Genomic DNA, 24,000 nt, shown 5'->3' on the forward strand with positions numbered 1-24,000 from the left:
GACAAAGGGTGGAAGAAAGGAAGGATTTTTTATGCTCATTGTACAGTTGGAGAACTGAGTCGCAGAGAGATTAAAGGAGAGATTTTCAAAAGAGCTCATTTTGGAGGCTGAGCTCTTTAGAAAATCTGGCGCCATTTGATTTGCTAAGTGTCTTCATGCCTTTTGAGTTTTGCTTGGAAAATTCACAAATAGGACAAAAAGGGACAAACAGTTTTTTTGTTATGAACTATTCACTCGGCTCTGCTACCTATGGAAAGATATGGATCTACTGTATATACCATGGGATGCCTCCTCCCTGGCCCCCGCCGCCAGGTCCGCTTGAAAATGGGTTATTAAATAACAGGCTACCCCACTGGTGCTGAGTCAGCCTGAAACTAATGAACACCCTGGCTGGCCATTTGAAATTTATTGCACCTATTAATTACAACCATTAGCTGCAGCCAGTGAAATTTTTATAATGAGTACCCTTGTGACTTTGCCTTCCTAGCAGCAAATTAACTGTGTGGGGGGAAGAATCAATGGGATCAGCATACTTTACAGAAGTGATGTTTTAATTAGCAATTCTCTGCAAACATGCGGGCCCAAGAAACAGTGCTTTGGTTCATTATCTCCTCTTAAAGGGACAGAATTTCTTTTTGATTTAGTCCTTTTCCGGTCTCTTCTGTTTCAAAAAAAGTATCCCGCTGTAAATTATGGGTTGCTGCTCTTAATTGGGTTTCGCCTTAGGTTGGTGATAATGAGGGAGGCACCCACGGTGTGTGAAAAAATAATAACCATAATTTTAGAAGTGGAAATAAAAAACAAATTAAATAATGTGGATACTGTGGTAAAATTAGCCAGCGATACAGCAACTGGCATACAGAGGAGTGTAATGAAGTGTCTAGTGCGTATGTGAGGCATGCCCTCTGCTGGATGGGATCAGTATGGCCCTGTACTGCTAATAGCTAAAGGAATAGATGGTCCATTATTTTAACTGATAGATTTTAGAGCAGGTGGCTCTGGATTCCATCCCTGTAATTTTCATTAAGTTCTTAAGGCCACATTGCACAGTGTGCAGTAGTGACTATTAAAGGCCTAGGTGAGTGGATTCGTTACAACAGTCAAGAGTAAAGACCAACCTAGCCCAATTTGAGTCCAGATCTGTGCTTTCCAGAGTCCGCTGGCTTTTGGAACTGGGTGAGGGTGTAAAAAAATATGTCATAAATCTCTTAACATAGGCCTCTATGCTGGGGCATAGCTCACAATGCTGACACACTTGAAGCCCAAGGTTTTAAAAAAGTGGCAGTCGTTTGGGGTGTCCCACATGAGACCCTGAAAGGGGCCTGATGGTCAGAGGATGGGTGCTCAGCACTGTCTACTCAACCAGCTCTTTTAAGGTGTCTCAAATCGGGCTCCCAAAATCACTGATCCCATTTGAAAATCTTGGTTACAAAGGTCAGAGATGGCTGGAATATCCACCATGAATGGGAAACAACTTGAAATTTGAAGGCATTTTTTCATATTTCATTACAAGCTATTTTATTCTATTCAGGTCCTTGGTATTTGGGCACTTTCCAGTACTAAGTCATTTTACCTGGACATTGGCCTCACCTCACAAATTTTTTGCAAAAAAACGGGACCCGTTTCCATCGAAAAACAGTCCGTTTCCCAAGAAAAATTGTCTTGCTGGGGGCAAAAGGCAGTTTTAAAATTTGGAGTTCAAAGTGTAAAATTTAACATTTTTCTAGTGGGGGAATTAAAAGTTAATTTGATCACATTTCTCAGAAAAGCAAAACTGGAGTGGCATAAAAATCACATGAATTGAAACCTCAGAATTTCTGTGCAAACCTTTGCCAGGACAATTAAAGGGCCAGTGACACATCATGACAAACCTTCTCTTTCAGTGCAACTCTGCTTTTAGCCATGTGAAAAGAGGGTTCACCTGATTCTTCCCTCACCCGAAGCAGAGCCCAGTGGCTATGACCGGTAGCCGTTTTTAGGATAACAATACATGATACCACAAGATGCAGGTGATTGGTCAACCTGACAGTAGCAATTGCCCTGTAGGTAAATTTAGTCCTATGACTTCAAGGAAGGAATAAACAGTAGGGACAAATGTACTCGTCTTTTATTGCAGTGTAGACATAAACTTAGAATAAAAAGCATGGGTCAGATTCTTCTCTCAGGGCTTGTCTACATGGGAAAGTTTTACAAGTTATACCAGTATAACGCCCCAGGTAGACTCTCTTAGTCCTCAGTTTTTCCAGTTATTCCTGTAGTAACTCCTCTGGGCCCAATTCACTGTCACCCTGCACCTTGCGTTGTCATTTATATCATTGCAAAGCAGGTGTAAAACGTTATCAGAATGCAACGGTAGCATTTTACTTTCACATTTCACTGGCGTAAATCGCTGCACAAGGGGCAGGGCAGCAGTGATTCAGGCCCACTGACTTTAGTGGACTTTCTTTGCATTTAAACCAGTGTAAATCACATCAGAATTTTGCCCCTTTGCGCTTCTCTAACCAAGATCTCATAGCACTTTATTCATTAAGCCACAAAACCCTCCTGGGAGGTGACTAATAAATACATTAACCATTTTACATATAGGGAGATTGAGGGCTTCTCTATACTGAGGATTTTTGCACCCTTCTAGCTACACCAATTTTTGCACTGGTACAAATCCCTAGTGTAGACATGTTGCATCACGGTACACAGGGGTTTGCCCTGGTGCACCATGTCTACATTAGGGGTTTGTCCTGTTGCACCAATCCCCAGTGTAGACAGGCCCTTCGAGAAATGACTACCCCAGGACCACACAGTGAGTCAGTGGCAGAGCTGGGAATAAAGCCTAGAAGTCCCAGTTCCCATTCGTTTGCTCTGACCACAAGATTACACTGCCTCTTGCCATACAACCGAGAAAGAGAGGAAAAGACAGCATGGAAAGTCTAAGATAAAATAAAGATTTCCCATTTCATCAGCCTGACCTGGCTGTTAAGAATAGCTGGGGTTGAAAAGCAGAACCCAGTGAAATCAGTAATTGCTGGGCTAAGGAATAGGTTCTGTCCAGCTGGTTCAGAAAGACATTTATTAGCACTCAGAGAAAGTGACATTATTAAAGTGAGCATGCTGATTTCAGACAGCTCCCAATTCATCACTGTGACAGTGACAAACATGGCCAGGGGTTGTGCAATTGACTAAAGAGAATTCTCTAGCTTAACATTTTTAATGCACCCTGCATTTTTTCTCTGCTGCACAGGGCTTTATCCAAAGGATCTTCTCCCTTGAATAGAAAGGGCAGCGCAGCTCTGTGAAGCATACCCAGCTCTTGCAAATCAAACAGGGCTTCTGTCACTGCTACCGAAGCCAGTTCATTTATTTTTTAATTATTCCTTGCTCCTTCAAGATCCTTTTTCTACCTTTTCAAGAAGAACGGGAGCATTAGGCTCAGCTGTGCTTGCCTTCATTCTTCCAGGCTCGTTCATCATTGTCTGCTCCCTGAATGGAAGGCAGAGGGGTCACTTTTAAAAGCCTCCGTGCGACAAGTTTCCCTAAAGACATCAATAGTTCCATAATGGAAGCTGGGTCCTGTCAGTCAGACCGCCCAGGTTCTGATGATGGTTTTGTGTCTGCAGCTAAGTCAGTCTGTCCTGGGATCTGCTAATATCCAAGGAGAAAGGTATTTGAGTGCAAGTGCTTCGCAAATGTTTGTTAGTTAAGCCTCTCTGTGAGGTCTGGTAAGTAATTTTTTATCCCTGTTTAATAGAGAAAGTGTAGCAAGGAAGGGGAAGGGTCTTGGCCTAAAATGAGCTTGTGAAGTGAACTGGAAGTGGCCGTGTAAGGACAAGGAACATGTCTGGTTCTGAGCAGCTTCTCTAGGTGCTCTGGCTTCTTGAGACCTGGGCTCCATTCATGGTAGTAGCTGCCATCTTCCTCTCTTGCTGATTCTGAGTTGGGAAGGGCAAGTCATGCAAGGGTCCAACAAGAATCCTCAGCAGTTCTGCCTTTCCCATTCCCCCCTCCTTTTGAATGAGGGCCTGAACCTGCTCCCATTAAAGTCGATGGGATTTTTGCCATCAATTTCAACAGCAACGAGGATGAGGCCCTGGAGACATAAGCAGGCAGAGCAAAGGCCTGTCCAACTGGAGTCAGCACCCTCATTGGACCTGTTGTACCGTGAGCAAAGTCCTGTCCACACAGTCAATGGTAGCCACTTAGGAGCTATTTTATGGTTACTCTTTCTTTTGGTATTGGCCATTACTTTTTTGCCACCTCTGGTTTCCTCTGGAAGCTCTCGTGGGGCCAGATCCATAGCCGATGTAAATCAGCAGGGACTCTGCTGGAACTAAATCAATCTACACCAGCTGAGGATCTGGCCAATTGTCTCCCTGATTGCCTACGTCCTAATCGAAAGCCCATCAAAGTCAATGAAAAGTCTCAAGCTTCAATGGGCTTTGGATCAGGCACCTCATGCTTTGGACTTGGCCCAGGGCGCTGAGATGCAGAGCACTAACGGTAAATATCAGCCCGTTGCTGGGCAGGAAAATGTCAATTCAGCAGGAAATGCCATGGCTGCAGTACAGACCATATGCTAAATGTTTGTTATCTCCAGGTTCAGCTTGATTAAAACTTGTCTTTAGTTCCTTTTAGGTGGCCATTTGCCTAGAATAAGGATTTCCTATCAGTTATGTCAGGCTTGCCAGCGCCTTATGTGAGCTGCTGGCTCATTGTGGATACGTATGCAGTGGCAGATAGTTAGCAAAGGGAAATGCTGGCAGAATGATGTTGCCCACGATACATGTTAGAGCCAAGATTAACACAGCTTGACCAGAGAATGGGGAGATCTATTGTTAGTACTACCTGCCTGACTGGGCTTAAAGGGACACACTATCTACCTATTGTACTCACACTTATTGTAGAGTGACAGCATGGTCAGAGATATGGTGTGGTCCAGAGCCCTGAACTCTACTCCTGGATCTGCCACTGAGCTGCCAAGTGACCTTAAGAAAGTCACTTAGCTCCTCTGTTTCTCCTTTCTCTTCCCCCCCCCCCCCCCCATCTGTTTAGACTGTAAACTCTCTGGGACAGACTATCTCTTGCCATGTATGTACTGTGCCTAGCACAAAGGGGCCTCTAGGTGCTACTATAATATCAGTAATAATAATTCGTTTGGGTGCAAAATGCACTCCAACGAGTTTTACAAGACATAATGGGCTGAATTTAGCACTGGAGTAACTCTGTTGGTTTGCACACACCAGGGATTGACTTGATCCATTAATAATATTAAACAAATGTTCATGGGTTTTTAATATTAAAATCCAAGAAGATCCCATTTTCATTTTTCTTAAATTTTAACATTTCCTTGGAAATGCATGAGAAAAACAAACAGAAACTAGCTATGAACAAAAGTTAAACTGAGCTGTCAAGTTTCATTGTCCAAGCTGAAAAATTTGGAAACAAGCAGCATAAATAATGGGAAACAAACCTGACTTGAAAAAGTATTTTAAATGGTAACAATGTATCCTGGCATCCTTTCTCACGCTGGGTCCGATTCTGATAGCCTTGCCCATACTGAATAATACATTACTCAGAGGGCAGCCCCATTGATTTCACAGAGCTCCTTGTAGCATAAGGTATCAGATTCTGTCCCATTGAGTAGTACCTTACTCTACATATAGTGCAGGTTTCAAAGGCCACTGAAGTCACTGGATTTGTCTCCCACTGACTTCAGTGGACTTTGGCTCAGGCCCAAAGTCCCACTAACTTCGATGGGGTTACCTTTGTGTGTATGAAAGGACAGAATTGGGCCCTAAAGTATTTGAGCTCAGGTTCACCACTGGCATAAATGGTTGCAACTCCTCAAGCTTCAATTAATTTTATGCTTCTTATGTGAATGGTGAATATTACTAGACCATTTCCATCCAGCTCTTCCAGGGTGCAAGGAAACTACCCAATAGTGAGGTAGCAGGTTCATTGCACTATGACTTCAGATTTTTATCTTGACAGTGTGTCTTGAAATTTCCCTGGAAATTGTCCCAATGTCCCATTTCCCTAAAAATGGTAGGGTATTGTTACCCTTGACATATGCCCACAACTGTACTTTCAAGAGGGTACCATTTCTAGGGCCTAGTTCTGATGGATATTATGGGCTAGATTTTGTTTTCCCTATATCTGGGAGACAGATCGTCAGCTGGTATAAATCAGCCTAACACTATTGACTCCAAAGGAGCTACACTGATTTACATGAGCTAAGGATCTGGCCTCTGGGTTTTTAAATATCCCCAAAATATGTTCGCCCATTTTAGGTGCAGGTGGTAAAACCCTGTTAAATAGTTTAAAAATCTTAACAGTCCTGAAGTTCTGCAGTACGCCTGGGTTTCAGGAGGAATTTTTAGCTAGAGCTGGGCCCACATAATATGTATGCTGAGAAATTTGAATCTGGATTCAGATTTTGACCACCCCCAAAGTTGAGACAGATCTGGTGATTTTGTTCAGGCCCATCGCTAATGTTGGGGGATGGTATTTGGGTACAGGGATCGAGGAGAAATTTTCTACCTTTACAAAAATATTCATTGACTCAAACACGGTCCTGATGAGCCAAATTTACAGCTCCTGACATCAGCTGAGGTTTCACGGGCAGTAGCGCCATTACAGTGAAATGGGAGTCTTTCCATTGACTTTAATGGGAGCTAGATCTGGTCCATAGGACAGAATTTGGCCCACTGTCTGCAGCAGGAGCTGAAGTAGGTTCGCTGAGCCTGATTCTCCACTTGCTTACACTGGCATAAATCAGCAGCAGCTGAGGTTGGCGCAGTTACCTCAGGGTAAAGCCACCAAGGCATTTTCACTGGCTCTTTCTCTCAATGCAAATTTGCAAGTATACCAGACCGGTTCGGCAGAGAGTTCCTTTCTGCCACCTCAAGTCACAGAGTGTCGCTACAGTGAGAGAGAGGGAGACACTAACGAGCTAGCTTCATATCTCGCCTTCAGACAGCTTCGTCCAGTGGCACTTTGCTCCCTGCCAGCTGTTACCTCAGAAGACCCTTTCGTTGGCTTATAATAAAAAGCAGCAGCATACAGAGAGACGCACACAGAGCTGCCACTATGCTAAGAAACCCTGCAGACAGGAAGACTCGTTAAGGAGCCTGTTGTCATTGTTCCTGACTCTGAGCCTCAGAGGTAGCATTGGGGCCTTTTTAATTTGGGAGCCTGCTAGAGAGGTACATAGAAGGCTGTCAAACGAAGGGGAAGGTGGGGAGGTGGGCGGCTGGAGAAGTTTATTAAAGGGACTCTGTCCCTTGCTTGCTATCTGCTCTATATTAGTGCTGGGCCCTGATTGGAAAGGCAAAGTCAGGCAAAAGCACAGAGGACAAAGCCAGCCCACTAGGTAGCTGCGCTCTGGTTCCCAGGTTACTGGATGGGGATGATGTGATTTTCATTGCCATGTCGGAATGACAGTGCTGGGAATTGAAGGGCTCTTAATGGATACTGAATGGCCTTGCTGGAAGCCGGAAGGTCAGTCAAACATTCTCCATGGCCTTGAGGAGCTTAGCATGACCCCTGAGAGCCAGCTGAGCTATTGACAAGCAGCCACCCTGAATGGGATTTTAGTTGCAGTCTCTCCATTGGAGTAACTATCAGCTTGGGATATTTTGTAACCCTGGGGGTGGGAAGGGGCAGAGTCACATGCCAAATGGATTTTTTTTTAAAGCAATATATTTGCCATTTCTCTTGCAAAATCTCCTTTGGGCCAAATCCTGCTCTCACTCAGTGGACTTATTCTGCACTCACACTGGACCCGACCAGCAAATCTCTCAAGCACATATTTAATGGGACTACTCGTTGATAAGCACATGCAAAAGTGCATTGGTGGATCAGGGCCGAATAGCAGCACTTGGCCCAGTGTGTTCAGTTTAATTCAATGCAGTTAAAGATATTGTTCTTATTTTTCTCCTAAATGTCTCCATGTAAGTTAGAGACAGGTCCAGCCCTGAATTTCCACAAAGTTACGGGACGTATGAATCAGGCATGTCTCTGTTAGCAGCTTGCCAGTGTCAGAAGCTATGATTCATTGCTAACCACTGTGGGCAATATTTGCCCCTCTGGAGCTTATGCTAGAACTTACATAGCAATTCCCACTCAGGGATCTCAAAGCTTGGATGAGTTTCATTATCCCCATTTTACAGAGGAGTTAAGTGACTCACTCACATGGTAATTTAGTGACAGAACTGGAAGAGTCTGCTCTCCCAATCCCATGCCCTGTACGCTAGCACACACTGCCTCCCTTGCTGAGATAGGGATGAGGGGTCAGTTGAAGTTTCCTTCAGGACTTTCTGTATTTCAGAGACTAGACTGACCTAGCCATAAAAATGTAGAAATTTAGTGTTCAAGACTCCTGTTTTCGAGCACTTTAATCACTGTTACCCTCTTTCTCATTGGCAAAACTAGATTTAGTCATTTGCAAAGTTAGAAATGCTAAAAATTAAAATAGGGGGAAAGCGCGGGTGGGTTTGACATCAGATGTTATTCTTTCCCTTCCATGTGTTTAAAAAAAAGGCTTTTGTTTGCATAATTACATTTTGCAGCTGTTAGAGCTGTTACTCCCTAATGTGGGCTGTGCTTTGGGGCATGATTTGATCCACTGAAAATGGACAAGAAGACACTGAGCTTTGATATCAGCTGCTTCTCATTAATTGCGGTTGCTGGGTATATATCGCTAAGCTTTGTTAGAACACCCCAATGAGCCTAAGCTTAAGATCCCTGTAATATTCATTAGCTTAGCAGACTGTGCAAACTATCTATGTTTCTGTGCATGTGGGAACTGCAGCTCACAGGCTTCCACGGGCAGCAAGTGTTTGGTTCAACCCCCTCTTCTTTTACTGGAAAGGAAAATTTTAGAGAGTGTGACTGGGGGCATCTGACATGGAGAAGGCTGGAGATAGGAGGTTCTGTGCTGGGAGAGGAGACTGCCAGGAGTTCTGCATCTGGGGTTGGGGGGAAGTCTGTCTTGCAAAGAAAGGCAGTGATTGTTCATCCCTGCCCACCCTCCTTCCCAGTCATCAGCAAGAGCTGCTCTGATTTAAAAAACGCTCTCTTTTCTTCCTCTCCCCGTCCCCAACTAGGTTTCCTTTGGATGCTCCTAAGCCTGACCTGCCATAGGGGATGCCCCAGTTCACCTTCGCTTGCTTCTGCGGGCTCCATGGCTTCTGCAAGATGAAGAGGAAAAAAGAAGAGCCCAGCGCAGAGCAGGAGACATCAGTGTGAGACTTGTCTCGGGTGTATCACATTTACCCGCTCACTCACATCGCTGGATCCCAGCCCCGGTTTGAACTTGGTATGACACTTTTGCCCTTTGACTGAGATCCCACCTCAGGGGAATCAGTCCCATTTCTGCTCTCTGACCTCTGTAGCCATGATGAGGCACCCATCACATCTGTGTCCCTTGCTTATTTTGCTCCCCTTCTGTACTGGAGGGTGCGCAGATCGGGGGGTGAGGGGAGAGAAGGGAGTCACAGGAGTGATGCTCCAAACCCTGGGACAGGAAGACCAGCATGTTCATTTAACTCCTAACAGCAAAGCTGAGTTTCCTATGCTTGACTGTCGATAGTTAATCCTCCAAGTATAACTAGGGCCGCAGGAAACAGGGTTCCTGTCCCGTGAGAACTTTTGAAATTTCAAAATGTTTTCATGTCCTGAATCAGGATGACAAATTGAAATCTCAAAAACTTCCACTAACTGAAACACTTGATGTGCACAGGGGAAACAGTTTGGATCAATTGTAATGTTTCGTTTCCATTTTGAGTCTTTCCCCTTTAAGCTTTTTTTGGGGGGGGGGTCTATATTTACTAAAATTTCTGTATAAAACGTCGTTTTCCTTTGAAAAGCCAAAACTTTTTTCCAAACATTGTTGAGTCAGGAGATTTGTCGAAACTGACCCAGTTTCATGAAAAAGTTGGGTGAGGGAATATCTTCTGTTGGACCAACTTCTATTGGTGAGAGAGATGAGCTTTCGAGCTTACACACCACTTCATGAACAATTTTGCTTTGGAGAAATCGGCCTTTTTCAACAAAAAAAGAAGTTTTGCTGAGAATTTCTTGACCAGCTCTAATTGTGACCTCCACTAGGAGACTGCAGATCTTTGTTCCCTTCTAGTGGGTGGCCCATATAAGAGGCTTATGATTCTACTATTGCTCCTAGTTAATGGCTTAGTCCTTTAGCCTAAGTGGTAGCAGCTTGTGCTTTGAGTATTGAAGGTCTTGGGTTCAAACGCTCTGTTGCTCGAAGTGGAGTCAGTTATACTCAGGGACAGTTTGTACAGTGGGGTGCTGAGAGCCATTGAACCAAACTGTAAACCCTGTCCATCATGGAAACCACTTCAAGCCAGGGGATGCGACAGTGCCAGCATCCTCAGCACCCCTAGTTCCAGCACCTCTGGTTATACAACGTCTTTTGCACCTGAATAAATTTGGTTTCCTCCTCTCTTCCCCGTAGAACAACCTTATTGGCATCCATAAGAGGACAGCCAGCTTCTTAGGGGACTTGAAGGGAGCCAGTTCAAGTTTAGTAGGATGTTCTTGGTTACTGTAGCAGAGGGAATTCCAGCCAGGATCATCTAACCATCAGCACACAGCCCCTGTTAGCAACAATAGCTGTGACTGGGGCAAGGGAGGGGAAATGGGGATTCAACATCAGTGCAACATTCCCAAGGGGCAGGCTGTCTTGCTCAGTACAGCCCTCCCACAGCACTTGATAGATGAGCTCGGGAAGGTGTCCTGGCAGGAGGAGGTGCGCCTGGGATGTGAATGATGGGCTCGCTCATCGATGTCAGCAGCAGGCTGAGGAGAAGGCGGAGGGAGCTGGTTAATTTGTGTTCACACGTTTATCCTGCAACTTCTCTCATTTTCTTTCTCTTCCTTCTTCTTTCCTAGAGACTTGCCTGGCTTGGAAAAAAAGCTGAAACTCAGAAATGACCCTTACAGAAGAGCCACAAACAGGCATTATCCTGGGTGCTAGGGTGGTTCAGCACAGATCCCCGGTCTCAAAGGTGCTTGGCCTTGGACCCCACAGCTATCCGCGGCAGAGAGAGAGTTTGTCCCTTTGCTGGGTAAAAGTTTCATTCATGAGAAAGCTGTCCTTGTCTTGCTCGAATATTTCCCCATGAACAGACTCTGAAGGAGATTTCCAAATCAAGAGCCAAGTCCTGCCCTCAGTTTCCCTGGAGTAAGTGGGCAGCAGGAATTGGCTCTGTGTTTTTAAGTGCACTGTCAGTTGAAAATGAACAAGCTGTAGAGTGTTTTTAGTATCTCCCAGGCAAATGTCTGTGTCTACAAGAAGCAGTTCCTAATGCCTCTGAGACATTTTGTGCTCAGATGTGCTAGATGACAGCATGGAGAAACTCTTAGGAAGTGGTGCAAACACACTGGGCTTTGATTCTGCTCCCTCTCGCACGGGTGCAAATCAGGAGTCACTCCACTGAAGTCTATGGTGTTAGCCCAGTGGGAGAGCAGACTCATGCCCCTTATGTGTCTATATTAACTATGGGAAGTGAATTTTGCATTTGGCCCCTTTTCTATAATGGGCTTGAATCAAAATGCCTGAACTTTATGTGGAGAAAAGTTTGGAACTGGGACTCAGATCTCAGTTTTGAAGCTCAGGTCCATCTCTAGCATGTATGCATCCTCCTGTGGTTCTCCATTTTTCCCATAATGGGTGCCCTCTTCCAATCTAACCATTTAGCAACCTGGGACAGGCAGAATGGCCATGACCCTCTGACACCTGTTCATGTACATGCTGTGGGTCACAACCCCCAGGATAAGAGCCCATGTTCTCAAAAAAATTCATGCAGCTGACAGTCTGGAAAATGCCAGTGTTCAAATCATTAACCTTTTTTGCTGGCACTGCCTCACCTAATCCAGGTATAGCCATTAGCATTAGTGTAGTGCTACAGTTTCAAAGGTTGTCCCTGTTTTCTCCTTCCTTGTCTGTACGCCTTTCCTTCCTGCTGTTAAAGCCATATGGAAACTCCCTGGGTGCTGTGCCTTTCAGGAGGTGTTGCAGACAGACTGTCCTCTTCAGGTACCCTAAAGTAGCCCTAGCAGTTGTCACTGTGGATCCCAGAAAATACAGCTATTTCACGGCCTGATCCAAAGAACACTGAGGTCAGTAGAAACTCTTCCTTTGATTTCAGTGGGTTTGGATCAGGACCTCACTCAGGAAGGTCTTCTTGTGGTAGTGTTGGAGAACCCAACCCTCAGCTCCAAACACCCGCAGCCTTATGGCACTGGAAATCCAGACCCAAATTTAGCCACTCAGACCCAGCTCTGGTTAATTCAGGCAGCCTCAACCCCTTCACTCCTGAATCGTTTGCTGCCACCTCCAAAATGTGCAGCCCCCGAGGCTACTAGGGGTTTGCGCTTTCGATGGCAGTGACTAGGAGGGAATACCCAGTGAGGATGGTCACACAGTATTTGTAGCCCTTTCAGTCAGAATAAACTGCAGCTGCTGTGGCTTTCGAGAACTGGTGGCAAGGCCTGAGCTGGGTGCATGACAGAGTCAGAAAGGCAGGCTGTCAGCATGACAGGCTGCGATGGTAGCCGTGGAGATCTGGGGAGGGGTTCAAAATGGCTGCCTCAGGCAGGGGTGGTTAAGCCAGTACTGCAAAGCTGGCGGCTGTAGGGAACCCTCATGAACCCCCTCCTGCCCCAGTCATCTCTGTATGGAAAAGCCAGTGGGAGGTTCCTTGTTGTTGCTCCAGGGTTCAGTGGTGTGGAGTAGAAGCTGCTTTGTGCTGAACAAGAACCCAGTGGGGACCACTTGGGCCCCCTAGAGAATGGGGATGCCTCCCCCTTTAATATGCTCCTGGTTAGGGTAAATTGCTGGTTCTCTGCCTCTTCCTGTGTAACAGAAAACCTCCATTCACTTGCTCCTCTAAGTCCCTCAGCAAAGCCATTGCACCAGTTCTGGATACATCTCCTGAGGCCCGATTCCCATCACAGAATGGAACCAAGCCCTCAGAATCGATCAGGGCAGAGGATGGGTAGTGGGAGAAGGTCATGTGCTAAATCTGGTGGATGAGGTCTGGGGAGGGGGACAAGTGAATGACGTTGCATGGGACTGTCAATAGGCCTTCACTGCAGCCAGCCAAAGGCTTTGGGTAGGTTATTAATATTAAACAAAAAATAGTAATTGGGGCAAAACCACCATTTCTATTTAAAGACCAAACATGGAGGAGCAGGGCGGTGGGGCCAGAGATTGTTAATGCTGTAACTCTGGTGCAAAACCTTGCCCGGTAGGGTCTCTGAGGAATATTTTCTCTGCTCCCCTCTAGGAAGGGCAGACAGGTAAATCTTTAGGGGCCAGATCTGTGACCAGTGTAAATCAGAGGAGACTCGTTGACTTCAGTGGAGCTATGCAGATTTACACCAGCTGAGGATCTGGCCCCAAGAAGAATAAGTTGAGCTAACTCAGAAAACAAATCCTTTCCCCCACTTATAAAACACACTGACCTTTCCAGTGCTCAGACCGCTGCTGCCAGACCGGATTTACGCTTGACAAACAGAGCTGTGTGTGCTGGTGACAAGCTCTCCTTTTGGGAAGATTTGCTAGCTTGGCCGACTACCAAAACCAACAGGGCCATTATTTTATTGTCTTATCTGAAGGGTTTAGCATGAAACCTCTGCCCAGCAAGGATGACCAATAAAAGGAGACACATGAGATCATCTCCTGGGGTATAAGAAGAGCAACGAACTAAGCGGCTTTAAAATAATCTTTGTCGGGTGCCAGTAGTCGGGGTTGCTCTAGGAGATGGTTGAGTCACTTCAAACACTTCAAACACGAAACAGCTGGTAGCAGACCATAGCAAGGAGTCCAGCTGCACCTGATCTTGCTTAGTGAGTCAGTCTGGAAAGTTCACATGCTGAGAAGCACTGTATTTTCGCCATGGAGCATGAAGAAGATACTCACACAAGGTGCTGTCTGGTTCATGGACATGAAGGATCAAGCATAGGGAAAGGACTCAACACTGAAAGCATTGGGGTCACACTCCAGATATATATGGCCCAGATGTTTTTTTTTCTCAGCGAACTTTTGCATGGCTGAGCCAACTTGTGATGGTGACCATTTTGCTACTGCTTGATGCATTACAGAAGCCCATCACTGGAGGCTGTTGGGCTCATTTTCATCTCATTCCAATGATGGCAGAACGTTTAGCAGAAGGCTGAATTTTAGGCTTAGTTTGGGTATCTAAATCTCCTAGGAGGTTTAGCAAATGGTCGTGTTTAAATATTAAACATTACAGGCCAAATCTTGGGGTCTCTCACCCAGGAAAAGCTTTCACTGGGTCAATGCCTCACTGGAATGGAGCATTTTCAAATTCCATTGGCTGCAGAGGGAGCCGAAGGTGCTCAGCGTCCCTCAGGATATTGCCCCTTGACTGGGTGTTTTGCCTGAGTAAAGACTTCAGGATTTGGCCCTAAAATTCTTTCCAATCATTGATCCCATAATAAAGCAGAAGGAAAAGTGATGCAGAGGACGAATCCTGTCACTGAGCATCTCTAGATGCCAATATCACAAATGTGTGCCCTATTCTGCAAGTTGGCAGCAATAGGAAACATGATTTCTAAAGAAAGCCGGCTACAACCGTATTCTGGGTAGGGATATGCCTGCGCAGCTCCCACTGATGCCAGTGGGAGCCCAATATATGTATCCAAAGCCAGGATACAGCTCAATATTTCCTATCACAGTTCTGAGTTTCTGCATAGCAAGAAGTGCTTGGCAGCCTGTGAACTTTTACTCTGTTTTCTGCACTGAGCAAGGTGGGGGTAGTTGTTTTGACTCATCCCCATTCATTTTCATCAAGGTCAGCTCATCACCTCATGCTCAGCTGATTGTGTAACACACTGTTAGCAGTTATAGCTCTCCATGGATACCAGAGACTATCTTTACTGGCCTTCTACTTACACAGAGCAACAAGAGCTACCTCTTTAGTGCAAGTGGCATAGACTTGTGCATTTGGTGCTGATGGACACAAATTCAATCCCTATTTAGGACCAGTGTCTGTGTGGGTACAGCCCCTGCTCATCGCAGCTGTAAGCTATAGCAGCCATTCTGGCAGCAGGAGGTTGTTCCAACTGAAGATCAGTTGGCCGCAAGTCCCTGAGACCTTTCAAATTCCTTTGGGTCGAAGTCAGAGGCAGGAGATTTGCAGATGATCACAGTCAGTTTCCTTTTTAGTGAGTTGGACCCCATGTAAACTAAGAATATTAATGTTTTCTCCTGCGCGGTGAGTTTTTAATTGTTTAATGGAGCACTCGGTGAATAGCCAAGGTTATCGTTGTGGAACCTAGGCTGCTATGAGCCTTTGATTATGCAGCCATCACGGCTTCATAGTTAAGATTCCAAAATTAATACACACACCCTGAGACTCTGTAAAGAGCTAACAGCTTTATTGAATGTATCCAGCTTGGCTGGAGGTTCATATAGTACTAATTAAATGCTCCTGAAATGGGTCTTACGTAAAAACTGGTATGGGTGCTTCAGAGGTTTTCTCTCCACTGTGGTTGTTCCAAAATCTGGTCTGGAAGCAGGAGGGGGATCTATCCAGGACAATACGGTAACCTATTGAATGTATATTGTAGACCACCATATGGCTGCCGAATTTTTCTCAGCTCTAGAATTGCACCTGCCTCCAGCAAAGAGCTTCCTAGGTAGGCATGGATGAATACAGTATGTAAAATATATAGAGACAGACACACACATACATATATATATATATATATATATATAAAACTGAAAATGCAATAAATTACACAAGTACAATATGAGTGTTTAAAAGCTCAAGGTGCAGTTATTTTTAAAGAGAACTTTCCATGTATGTGGACAGATAGCTCCCAAAGTAATAATATGTTATCCACAGTGGCTCCAAGCAAAATCATTTGCTCCTGGCTTGACCCCTGTGGTGCTCATAAATGCCTCGTGGTGCTTTTTGATTCTTCTATCGTAATGACTTGACCTCTAGGTTTATGGCTGAAGGTTCCTTCATCCACACATCATTTCCCACCAGGCTCCAGCACCGTGATTTTCTGCAGCAAACCTGTCAATAGTCTGAACTTCCAAGCAGTTTGCTCTTTGCTAATTGCCCAGGCTGAGAGCGGGTGCTGCCAACTAACTTCCACATGACAAGTTTGCAGTGGGCAAAAAGTTAGATTTTTTTCCCCCAGTGGCAGCATTTTATTAGGACACCAGACTCTTCCAAAACTGTGAAAGCTGGAAAGCTAACAGCTCTTGTCAAAGTACAAATGAGCTTCCCCTCTCCCTTTCTCTTCCTCAGCCACATACTTGCACAAGCCCTGGCATTTTTTATGTCTATATAAGAAGCATTTTGCTTCAGTGCCCAGAATTTCCCTTGTTCCCATACTTGTGTAACATGCTTTATGCTGCTTGTCCATCTGGCTTCCACCTTTCCATGTCAGAGGTGACTGCATTTCAGTGGTGCTATAGAAATACAAATCTTACTACTACCACTACTAAATTAACAATAATGATAAACTAATACAGAGCTATTCATCTATAAATCTCAAAGCACTTTACAAAGGAAGGGAAGCATCATTGCCTCCATGGTACTGAGGGGGAAACTGAGGCTCAGAGCAGAGACGTGACCTGCCCAAAGCCACCCAGGGAGTCAGTGGCAGAGGCAGGAAAATAACCCAGGTGTCCTGACTCCCAGTTGTCCCTGTGAAGCTCTTTTGGATCCTTTGGGTGAAAAGGGTGCTGTGGAAATGTAAGGTTATTTCTCCCTTTTTATGACAGTTGCTTTAATATCAATCCCATCCATGCTGAAGTCTGTGTATAATTCTCCCCATTATAACAGGAGTCTTAACTGTAACATAACTCCCCGGAACAGTTTCAAAGAGAAGTGTGCTGTGCTAGCTACCATCATTGTTCCTCAGAAAATGAATGTTATGCTCCTCAAAGATGCATTTGTTCCCACCAGAAATAATCCATCTTTAATCCTATTACAGTGAAGGAAACCATCCAAGTTTCTCTAAATGAGAATGGAAGGATATTTCTGAAACAGGCAAATCTGCTCATCTCTGCAATGCAGCAAGCACTGAGGTGTGCAACTCCATTGCTACCCACCCCACTGGCCACCTGCCACCCTTCCCCAAGACCAGCTTTTCAGATGACCCAGTGGGGACCTATGAATTTAGCAAGGTGGTGGGCTCATGGGAATTTAGGAAACCAAATATGCAGCCCCCTTTCCCCATCCAATCCTTTCTGGGCAGCTGGCAAAATGTATTTAAGTTAAAGGGCCAGATGCTCCACTGGTATAAATCAGCACAGCTCCAATTACACCAATTTACTAGAGCTGAGGATCGGGCCCAAAATGTGTTGCAATTAAAAGGAAACCAGCATTGCTTGATCTTGACAGTAGAGCGTCTGCAGCAGTGCTGATGGTGTAGTCAAGGGGGAAACAGCTTTAATGATCAAAATAACCAGACCGTTGCCTTGGGCTAACTTCCAACAGAGGCAGTGTACCCTCTTTGTGAATATTGGCCTACTTTGGAGCCAGAGAGTCTCCAGATGTTTATTTGCATGACAATAAGTGGGTAGGGGACCAAAAAATTGTGAGTGTGTGTGTGTGTGTGTGTGTGTGTGTGCGTGGTGGGGTTTCATCCCAAATTGTTTTGTTTTTTATCAGCAGCAGATGATCTCTTGACAGATGTGGTCTTGCCAAGGGAACTTTCACTGCATTTATTTAAGATGAAGGAAATGTTTGTGCAGTGAGCTGGAAGGGTACAGAACATGCACAAAGAGTGAAGCCCATAAAAAAGCTGCAGCTTGAACTCTTGTCGTGTAACATATTCCTGAAAGTCTTACTGAAGATGTGCAAAAAGAACAGGGATCTAGCCTAATCCAGCATTTCTTAATCTGTGGGCAGGACCCCAGAGTGGGTTGCGACCCCGTTTTAATCAGGTCGCCAGGGCTGGCGTTATACTTGCAGGGGCTAGGGGCCGAAGCCCAACACTAAGTCCCACCATCCAGGGCTAAAGCCTGAGGACGTCATCACTTAGTGGTGGGGGTCAGGTCACAGGACCCCCACCTGGGGTTGAAGCCCTTGGGCTTTGGCTCCCCTACCCAGAACGGTGGAGCTCATTCTTTGGCCCTCCCCACCTGGGACAGCTGGGCTCAGGCGAGCTCAGACTTCAGTCCTCCCTCCTGGGGTCATGTAGTAATTCTTGTTGTCAGAAGGGGGTCGCAATGTAATGAAGTTTGAGAACCCCTGGCCTAATCTAATCTGATACACAAGCCCACGTATCTATAATATATCAAGTTGGAATCTCTTTTTTTTCATAAACTCCACAATAGGATTTAAGTCTTCATTCCACTGGAATACTTTGCAAACACAAGCTTTTGGCATTTAATTGGACTGGGAAAGTACCAGTGTTCTGTTTATTATGGCCAGAGTGACTTCTGCATTCCAGTGTGTATCCAATTTCTTTTAAGATTATCTAACCAAAGGTGTCCTTTTCTTTCTTGCACTTCTAGGGTGATATGATAGGATTATGTTTTTTAAATGCACTTTACTCCCCCATGTTGAGTTGGTGGCCTCAGTTATCTTGCTCTTTATGATTATGCACAGGAACATCTATGGGTAGTTAGGTGTGAAGAAATCAAACATCTGCACACTACTGTCTCATCTGATACCGTCCATCTATCTGTAACCGACATGGTCCCCCAATGAGTTCTTTGACCAATATTTTCAAAAGTGACGAGTGATTTTGGGTCCCCAACTTGAGTGACTTTAATGAGTGCTGAGTTCCAGAGGGTGAATGCTCTGCACTTTCTGAAAATCAGGCTCCCTTAAGGTGTCTCTAGATGGGCATTCAGAATCATTAGTCACTTCAGAAAATCTCCCTGCTCTCCTCTCCCCCCCCATTCCCCCATCCCCACTCGTCGGCAGAATAGCCTTCCTGGTCCGTATCTTGCAGTCCTTTCTGTTGAGCTAAACAGGAATTTTTCCCTGAACAAGAACTGCAGGATCTGGACCATTATTTGCATCTCTTCTTTAAGGGTAAAAAGACAGTTGGTTAAATGCAATGTATATTTATTGAATGTATCTGTACATAATTTGCACAGCCACTTTGTAAAGCAGGGTGACCACATGGGTAACATACTCGTGGACTTAAACCACTGATAATCAAACAATCCTCACTATGAAGTTTATTATATGTACAGACTTATATATAGGGTCACATTTCACTCTCATTTATGCTGATAAATGCAGAGAGTCTGTCTGTGTGTTCAAATGTCTCCAAAAAAATATGTGTAGTACAGAGATGGGCCTGAACCAACCCCTTGGATCCAAGCACCCCAAAACTTCCACCAAGTTTGGGGATGTTGGGGGGGCCTCAGACCCATCTCTAGTGTAAAGGCATGCCAACAAAAAGCAGAACAAAGCAAGGATATAGTCACAGAAGACGCAACACTAAGGCCCTGACTCACCCAGCAAAGCATATGCATAAATTTAAGCTTGTGCTAAAAAGCTTTGCTGGATTGGATCCTAAAATACAATGGGCCTAATTCACCCCTAATGTAACCCCATTGTTCTTCAGTGAAATGTACAGTTACCCACACATTTAAAGGTACAGGACTGTCTTTTCAGTGGGTTAAGTGTCTCCCTGTTGCCCTTTTTTCTTTCACTGTCTGGATTCTATCATAAAGGGACCTAACCAGACATGTTCCTCAGGAGTCTCCCAGCCTCAGTAGCCATAGAAACCAGCTATTTTTAGCTTGTTTTTCAAGATGCCAATAAATGACTTTTCTCTACTTTGGAAAGACAGAGGACCCGGTCAGCCTCATGTATTAATGCATGGTAAATTAGTGTCTTTTAAAAGCCATGCAAACTTCTTGTAAAGTACTGTATATTTAAGAAGAAAAATAAATGTGAAACTTGTTAATAGGAGAGTATATAAACATGCAGAGTAGATTATTCACTTACTATTATATTTCCTATCTAACAAAAGTATTTGTAATAATTTTTTAGAGCACACGCTTTAGAGTATAGATTTTATAGATGTCTGGAGATAAAGAGTATTTTTGGTACATGACATGTTTTGCTTTCTCCTTTCTCAAGCTGCTTGCTTAATCCCTGTCCCAGACATACATTGGCAGTGTTTGGAAATTAAATCAATGCCTGTGAGAATGCAATCGTATTAAAAATCCCCAAACAATGACTTTGTTTTCTAGGATTTCATTCATGTTTGAAGCTGGAGGCTTTTTAAACAGGACTGAGAAACAAATGTGTATGATTAATTATCACGCCGCATTTTAATGAGTGACAGTGGCTTAGCATTCTACAGCCAAATTCAATATGCAATATGAAATAAATGTAGCGGGATAGAGGATCTGTTTCCTTGAGGTTTTCTTAAAACCAGTCACATCTGCAGAAATTATTTAGGTCCCCGACTTGCAATGCAATGTAACGGGGCAGACCTTTGCACACATGCAGAGCCCCATTGACTTCAGTGGCACAATAATACTGGCACAAAAGTCCACCCACATACATCACATTGCAGGACTGAGGCCTTGGTGGTATTTTCCCACATACTTGGTATGACTTGATTAAAATTATGCATGTATACCTTGTACGGTATTTTTTGAATACCCTAACCTTATACACCCTTCATACAGATCACACAAGCCTTGTGAGGTGGAAAATTCTGGCAGGGCAATGGTGCTATGCAAGCCACCCTTCATAGACTATCTGATCCTGCAAAGGGCTGAATGTCTTCTGCAAGGTGCTGCTTGCCTCTCAGCTCCCACTGACTTCAACCGGAGCTGAAGGCATACGCTGTATCTTGCAGGAAGTACTGAGGATACTTTGCAGCATTGATGCCAGAGAAACACAGGGCCAGATCCTCAGCTGGTGTAAATCAATGTAGCAGAGGATCCGGCTTACTCACTCCAACATTGGTAGCTGGGCTAGGAAAACTGTCCTGGAATCAGATCAATAAAACTCTCACGTGTGATGATGACCAAGGTGATTTTCTTTATACACTTAATAGCTATCCCAGGGCTATATATACATGTAGCCCAGTGACTTCTGGTGTAACATATCTAGTTTACAAGAATGTATTATAAATTATAGATGCATATCATGTCTGTATCTTGCACTGAAATACCTGCCTATTGATCTGTCTCCCGCTGATTAATTTTCTTTACTGACTAGTTCCATTTTTGGAAGCGGCTAACTGGCTTTATTTCTGTTCTTTTGTATGTCTCTGAAATCTATGCACCTGGAGTAAGCACTTTCTTGTTCTAACTGTAAAAGCATGACTAGGAAAGCAGGTATGTTAATTGCTGTAATAAAGAGTCTTTATAATATCCCTTTGCAGTAGATGAATTACATTTTCCATGTTGTTGATACTTCTTTATTATTACTGAGCTCAATGAATCTACACCAACAGGCTATTGCAAACATTGCCAAGCAAAAGGAGTACAAACATGGCACTTACAGATGGTGGGAAAGAGAATACAAAGAGTAAGGCTGAAAGGAGAACATTTAAAGAGAGTGCAAATGGGGTCATTAAGATTACGGTCAAAATTGATCAATTGTTCCTTATTATCCTGACTCTCATGAAAACAAATAAGGTGTCACTCAATCAACTTAACGGCAGATAACATTAAATCTAGACAGGTTTCAGTGGTTGCCCTGTTAGTCTGTATAAGCAAAAAAAACGAGGAGTCCTTGTGGCACCTTAGAAACTAACAAATTTATTTGGGCATAAGCTTTCGTGGGCTAGAACCCACTTCGGGTTCTAGCCCACGAAAGCTTATGCCCAAATACATTTGTTAGTCTCTAAGGTGCCACAAGGACTCCTCATTAAATCTAGAGGTTGCACCCTTTGTTGTTTATATAGGCCAAATTGTGCAAAGAAACACCCCTTCACATGCTGTGTATTTGGTAGAGCGGTGCAAAACTGGGGGCATTTTGGAAATGGCTGTTTTGGATCCTGAGGGAACTGTACTGCCACAGCGGACAAGGGACCCCAGGGGACTTCTACAGAGGTTCTACTCTTGAAAGGATGCCTCCCGATCTGTGGGGTTTCTCCATGCATATTGGGGCATCTGAGGCTCAGAAAGGCCTGTCCCCTTCCCAAGCCCCCAGATACTTTGGAAACTCCCTGTGCCTGATTCTCCATTGTCTTGTACCTTCTTTAACCATTTATTTTGTGCAAAGCGGGTGTAAAACGCCAGCAGTGACATAAAGGCCTGATCCAAAGCTCACTGAATTATGTTGGCCTTTGGATCAGCCCGTCTGTGAGTGGAGAATTCCAGTCAGGTAGCATTTTATAGCCATTTTGGATGTGTCAATGGCTATTTTTTGTTCTGCGTTAGAACAGCGCCTAGCACAATGGAGGCATGGTCTATGACTGGGGCTTTTAGGCATTACTGCAACACAAATAAATAATAAATAGGGCTGTCGATTAATCACAGTTAACTCACGTGGTTAACTCAAAAAATTAATCTCAATTAAAAAAATGTATCTCTATTAATTGCACTTGTAATCGCACTGTTAAACAACAGAATACCAATTGAAATTTATTAAATATTTTTGGACATTTTTCTACATTTTCAAATATATTGATTTCAATTACAACACAGAATACAACATATACAGTGCTCACTTTCTATTATTATTTTTTATTACAAATATTTGCACTGTAAAAATTACAAAGAAATCGTAGTTTTCAATTCACCTCATGCAAGTACTGAAGTACAATCTCTTTATTGTGAAAGTTGCAGGAGGCCGCACCTCAACCCTCCCCCAGCCCCAACCCAGCCCAGCCCGGACCTACTACAGCCGGGGAAGAGGCGCCTATCCTGCAGTCCCAGCCCCAGAGCTGCTGCCTCTCCCCCCCAGACAAGGTGCTGCTGCGGGGAGAGTGAGCTGGGGGGAGTCCTCTCTCCCCGCTGTAGCCCCGGGGCAGCCTGCACCCCAAACCCCTCATCCCCAGCCCCACCCCAGAGCCTGCATCTCCAGCCAGAGCACCTCATCCCCCCTGACACACCCAACCCTCTGTGCCAGCCGTGAGCCCCCTCCCTCACCCTGAACCCCTCATCCCTGGCTCCACCCCAGAGCCTTCACCCCCAGCCAGAGCCCTCACCCCCACACCCCAACTCTCTGCCCCAGCCCTGAGTCCCCTCCCATACTCCCAACGCCTCAGCTCCACCCCCACCACATGAATTTTGTTATGTGCACCAATATGGAGGTGATGAGCTAAAAATAAGAAGAGCTAAAAATAGAGTAGCAGGACTTGCAGCAAGACAAATAAGGATGCTGCCAAGTGTCACTCATTTCAAAGAATAAAAATATCTAGATCCCAAAGCAGGTCAGTATCATCATCCCCATTTTACAGATGGGGAAACTGAGGCACAGAGCAAGTAAAGTGACTTGCCCAAGGTCCTTCAGCAGCCTAGTGGCAGAACCAGGACTAAAACACAAGTCTCCTGCGTGCCAGTCTGTTGCACCATCTAGTACTCCATGCTGCTTCTCTCTAAAGGCAGGGGTCTAGCAAAAACTAGCCACCTAGTAAAGGTAGGTCTTTAAAGGCTGAGTAAATTGTACAGGAAACTTTGGTGATGTGAGAAGAACTTGGACATGGCCTACAAAAGGTGAATCTTGGTGCAGTCTCCACTGTACAATGCACTGGTGACCTGATCTGAATCCTATCCAAGTCAATGGAAAGATTCCCACTGAAACAGCCCTGACCAGGGGTGCTGGGACAATTTATACAGTGGGGGGTGCTGAGAGCCATTGAACCAAACTATAAACCCTGTATATAATGGAAATCACTTCAAGCCAGGGGGTACAGCAGCATCCCCCCGGCACTGCTAGTTCCAGCACCTATGGCTGACAACTGGAAAGGTAGATCATTCTGCGGACATATACAGAAGCAAACAGTCAATATAAGAAGCTATCACAGAGATGTTGAGAAATTGCCTTTGAAAAACAAGATTGA

At 44.7% G+C, this 24,000-nt stretch overlaps 1 protein-coding gene across 5 annotated transcripts in view; it reads left to right on the forward strand.

The window, feature by feature from the left end:
- BLACAT1 (BLACAT1 overlapping LEMD1 locus) overlaps positions 1-18,930 on the forward strand; it is a 60,927-nt gene extending 41,997 nt beyond the window's left edge. For 3 of the 5 annotated variants that reach the window (XM_074936227.1, XM_074936231.1, XM_074936232.1), the window contains exons 2-3: positions 9,099-9,310; positions 10,906-18,930. In XM_074936227.1, coding sequence (XP_074792328.1) covers positions 9,139-9,240 — 102 coding nt within the window. In that variant the 5' untranslated portion in view covers positions 9,099-9,138 and the 3' untranslated portion in view covers positions 9,241-9,310; positions 10,906-18,930. Of the gene's footprint in view, positions 1-6,665; positions 7,197-9,098; positions 9,311-10,905 lie in introns of those variants that run through there. The other 2 variants (XM_074936229.1, XM_074936228.1) reach the window with 2 other exon arrangements.
- Positions 18,931-24,000: the final 5,070 nt, after the last annotated feature.

Source organism: Natator depressus, chromosome 21 (assembly GCF_965152275.1).
Source record: "Natator depressus isolate rNatDep1 chromosome 21, rNatDep2.hap1, whole genome shotgun sequence".
Taxonomy (NCBI): domain Eukaryota; kingdom Metazoa; phylum Chordata; order Testudines; family Cheloniidae; genus Natator; species Natator depressus.